Source organism: Cynara cardunculus (assembly GCF_001531365.2).
Source record: "Cynara cardunculus var. scolymus isolate 2C chromosome LG 8, CcrdV1, whole genome shotgun sequence".
In the NCBI taxonomy this organism is placed as follows: Eukaryota; Viridiplantae; Streptophyta; class Magnoliopsida; order Asterales; family Asteraceae; genus Cynara; species Cynara cardunculus.
The window spans coordinates 11067324-11072323 of record NC_037535.1 but is presented as its reverse complement, the minus strand read 5'-3'; the positions used below and the strand labels follow the sequence as shown (position 1 = coordinate 11072323).

General features: G+C 36.1%; 1 protein-coding gene across 1 annotated transcript in view; it reads right to left on the bottom strand.

Annotated features, from left to right (window-relative positions):
- Positions 1 to 3874, bottom strand: part of LOC112516180 (cysteine-rich receptor-like protein kinase 42) — a 14047-nt gene extending 10173 nt beyond the window's left edge. The window contains exons 1-6 of the mRNA XM_025123202.1: positions 3742 to 3874; positions 3183 to 3371; positions 2221 to 2369; positions 1425 to 1635; positions 468 to 699; positions 89 to 239 (exon numbers count right to left, since the gene is read on the bottom strand). Coding sequence (XP_024978970.1) covers positions 89 to 239; positions 468 to 699; positions 1425 to 1635; positions 2221 to 2369; positions 3183 to 3371; positions 3742 to 3874 — 1065 coding nt within the window. The remainder of the gene's footprint in view (positions 1 to 88; positions 240 to 467; positions 700 to 1424; positions 1636 to 2220; positions 2370 to 3182; positions 3372 to 3741) is intronic.
- Positions 3875 to 5000: the final 1126 nt, after the last annotated feature.

The following is a 5000-nucleotide window of genomic DNA, read 5'->3' as shown; positions in this document are numbered from 1 at the left end:
TCAAGGTAACAAGAACCTACTCTAGAAGATCTCGTTTGGTTGCTAGAAATCAGGATTAATTATAGGCAATAAAAAATAAACGACCTACATATTCAGGAAGGTATTGCATTTCTGATGGTAAAGTAAGATCGGTATTTTTCCTGCAGCTAATGATTTCAAGCACCAGAACTCCGAAACTGTAAATGTCGGCCTTTTCGGATAGTTCTCCTTTAATGGCATATTCAGGGGCAGTATATCCTCTACAAATGACAGATAGACATAACAACACATTATCCTCTGTGTATGGAACTAAAAGAAATTTCATGGGAAGAGGATGGGAGTCTAAAAAGGGCCATTTCCATGAAGGGTAATTTGGAAAAAGAAATTTGGTGAAGAAAATTTATTCATGAACCCTTTTGGTATAAGTTAACTAAGGCATCACTTATACTATAATTAGAGCTCGAAATCTAGTACAGGAAGTAACTTACAATGTTCCAGCAAATGCAGTGCTGAGATAAGCTTCATCCTCAGGGAAGAACCTCGCCAAGCCAAAGTCTCCAATTCGTGGTTGAAAGTTGCCAGTTAGAAGAATGTTGCTGGCTTTGATATCACTGTGCACAATCCTGGTGTGTGAGTCTTCGTGTAGGTACTGCAATCCCCGAGCAATACCCAAAATTATTTGGAACCGAGTGCTCCAGTTCAGGTACTGATCATTTTTGCCTATTCATAAATTCAATGAAATTGGAAAGAAAGACAAAGAAACAAATAGTGAGGGAGAAAAAGAGTAAATTATTAAGGCAGTGCCTAAAACCTTATAGTTGATACTCCTTCCATCCCATAAAACTTGCAACATTTCTTGTTGCAGAAAATAGCAAGTTAAAGTTACCTAATCGTTCATGGTCATCATTACAAAGAATTAGTCACATTGATTTTAGGTCTTCAAAACTACCCTCTTTGTCAATGATATTTAAGATATTTTGATTGATAGTCAGGAAACAGCAGCTCAGTATTATGGGTAGTCAGCATACATCTTACCCCCACACTCCCACCTCTGAGTGGCAGCATATACTGGGCTCGTTTGGTTGGTTAGGTTTGATTGATAGATAAGAACATCATTTAAACTGTGTGCTTGATTGTACGCTGCAACTATCATGAAATAGAGGTTGCACTGCATTTATTATGATGATAAATTTCCCATATTTGAGTGCATTGGACATAGAGATGTGACCATATCAAACATGGTAATGTTTTTAAAGTAAGTGGCTGGAAATAGGTTCTTTTTTTGGTAACTATGGGTGTCTGGGTCAGCTTGCGCACACCTGAACTAACCCCATCGGCACTGAAGATAACAGTCTGGAAAATCCCAATGGGCAGTGGCCCTGAAGAGACCGGAACTGGGCTAGAAAAAAGTTAATGTGTACTAGAAAGGTCTTTAGGTCATGTACCATATATAATGAGATCCAGACTCCTGTTCTTCATGTATTCATACACAAGTAGCCTCTGAGGTCCCTCGGAACAGCAACCAAGAAGGCGGACAAGGTTCTTGTGTTGTATGCTAGTGATTATCCTCACCTCTGCAAGGAACTCTGCCTCTCCTTGTGATTTATCTAGAGACAATTTCTTCACAGCAACTCGTCTCCCGTCTTGTAATTTACCCTAAAAAAGCATGTCCATATATGTGAATAGAGCTAAATTTGTAAGAAGTAAACAACATAATAAATCCAATGAATCATAGAACAAATCACCAAATCACTTTCCAAGAGTCTGACACGTGATTTCCAAGATCCGTCGGTTACTTCCTGTTGGAGGAACTACTGATGTTACCCTTTTGCAACCTTGAGGGCCAGCTCAACTGGCAAACAAAGGCTAGGCCTAGGCACTCTTCATAGGTGGCCAATTCGAGTCTCCTCAGAGTCACTAGGATCTTCCAGACTGTCCTTCAGGGCCCATGGGATTAGTCGAGGTGCACACAAGCTAGCCCGGATGCCCATAGTTACCAAAGAAAAAAAAAACAAAAAGCTCACATGTAGTATCAGGTAAACAACCTCTTGGCAGTTGCAAGGGAAATGATGTGTACAAAGACTTCTCTACCCAACCCTTGCAAGGCCGAAGAGCTTGTATTTGTTGTTCTTCTTTGTTTTTGGCATTTTATATTTTTTATTGGGTTCTCAAGTACAAGACGGAACATCATTCAACAGTCACTATCATTGAGTTTTAGAAAGAAGGTTAAAGGAAATATACCAGATAGACTGGCCCAAATCCACCTTTTCCAAGAAGATTACATTCATGGAAGTTCTTAGTCGCCTTCTTCAATGCTTTGAATCTAAAATAGCTTATTGTCCAAAGATTCCCACCGAAATGAACTTTTAAAACCACAAGACAAAAGCTAGCTTTGATCAGCAGACATATACAAAGAACATAATATATCTGTGGAAAGAAATGCATTTGTGGAATCCTACACAATGAATTGTTAGAACAGAAGTATAGGGACAAGATGAATTTGATCTAAGCAGAAAAACAAGGACGTGATTATATCCCTATCCTTAACCAATATTAGCCCCCACTAGGTCGTTGATGGAACTAGGCTAATTTCCTCCCCGGACCTCCTCGTGTCTTAAGAACTGTAGGCAACAGTTCTACAAGTTCTTCTCATGATCATAATTTAGTGATATTGTGAAGAAGATGAAAAAATTGATTAAGAAATAATTGAAGGCAAAACCCATGTATTTATAGTATAAAATTCCCAACAGGTGCAACCTTCCACGAACAGGTGCAATGGTTCACAAATAACCGAAAAAACTACCAATTTCAGTTTCCTTCAAAAAATAACCGAAAACGGTTTAACAGAAAGTTAACGTAAAAGTTAACTTGCCATTAAGTGTTAGGACCAAAATTGTAAGGAATTTTATCTGCAAGTGCAACTAGTCTTTCATTATATATATAGTCCCTCAACTACACAATATTGCCAAAAAAAACCTCTAGGATTTGCCCCTTTGTGTTCCCTCCAATTCACTTTTCAAATAATTCAAATGAAATTTGACTGATAAACCAAGAAAACTTTCTTCATCACTCGTATGGGACTAAGCTAAAATAAGTGACAAATACCACTTGTTCTAACATGAATCATGCTTGTGGAAGCCTAAAATCCCCTGTAGGTCCATGATCCACCTACGTATATATGCTGAGAAAGATAAAATTATAACCTTTGCAGCTGTTTTCACACTTCTTCGACTTTCTAAGCTGTGCTGGTCTGATAAATTTCCAGAAGAGAAATAAAATGATCAGCAAGATTAGGAGCACGATTAACCCCCCAATGAAAAAGAACAAGGCCGATGGAAGCAGCTTCTTGGACGAGCTTTCTTCATCAAGTGATGATGGTGTTGGAGATATTGCTGCATCCACAAGGGACGTTATAATATCGTTTAAATATAAGCTTTCTTATGCAAACTGGCAATCCTTCTTCACGGTTTCACATACTAATTTAACGTTAGCACATACAATATGTATTTGTGAATGAACATTATGAATTCAATCATCAACTGATCTTAAGGATAACATCATTATAAGGGGTTAATCCACTGCAAAAAAATTCAGATTTTTAATTTGCATTACTCCACAACTTTTTGAAAATGCAAAAAGATTTGCAAAAAGTGTTTTATCCATTTGCAGCATCATGATTCATGTAAAATAAATCGATATATGGGAATAAGATATAAATAAAGAAAACAAATGTAGCCCATTCCTTTGAGATGAACACATTACCATTTTCGATTACTTTTAAACTTCCCAATAACACAATTTCACCAGTTGGCTCCAAATTAAAAAATCCCACATAAGAGGAGACAGTTCCTCCAATACAGAGTGAACCAAAATGATGTTTCATATGAAAACGCATTTATGCAGACCAGGTGCTTGTATAAATGTTCCTAAGACAAACTACTGTAAAAACCCAATCAAACATTTGCAGATTCACAACAAACACAACAACTGGAAAGGGTAACAAGCCCATGATAAGTACCTTCAACTAATCGACGCATTTCTTCTTATTCAACCTTTGCAGTATCAGTGTCTTCCAATGTTTCACTAGCAGAAGGAAAAATGGTGGGTATTCTGAGAAACCATTTTCTCCAGTTACAAACGAACTTTTCTTTTATTTCCGCTGAGGAGAAACTAAGGGAGAGACAACAAAGAAAAGGGGAATGAGTAACGACACCTTGAAGACGATGGAAGTCAAAGTCGAACATCGGAGAATTCGAAGGGTCGTAAATCCAAGGAAAAGTACAAAAAGTTATGAGGCGAATCATCCTGAGAATTGCTGCTGGTCAACTTGTTAAAATTTGGACTACTTGTCCCTTTCTACAATGGCGAAAGGTGCTTCATCAGGCGAAAATGCTGATGTTCTTTGGCTTCCAATATGCTGTCATGCACAACGCTAAATAAAGAATTATACAACTATCATGCTTGATGATGAGTTGTCACGATTTTCACAAGAAATCAAACAATATTATTGTAATAGTTCATATTCAATGAAGCATAATGCATATGATGTGTAAGTAGATACTCTAATATTAATTTGGTGTTCACTAAAACCATAGTTTATGGTTGATTCTTGTAAAACTGCTTTTAAGACTATCCACATTCACAATCTCAACCAATCCAATTTCAAATTAAAATATTACTTTCTCTCTCATCCACCTCATAATATTCAACTCCAATCCAATCTTAAAATTTTCACACTCCAATCACAATATTCTACAATTCAATCTCACCTATTATATTATTTTATAAAATTATATTTTTTATTTTTTATACTCATAATTATTATTTTTAATTATAAATATGTAAATAGATAAAACGAATGAACAATTACCTATTTTRAAACATAATTTTAATTATAAAAAAACTTACCATACAACTGAAATTAGATTAAACAACATATAAAAATAAGTACGAAATTACATATTTGAAATACATAAATAACCGTAGTTAATTATTTTGACCAAATTTTTGACGTATATGCT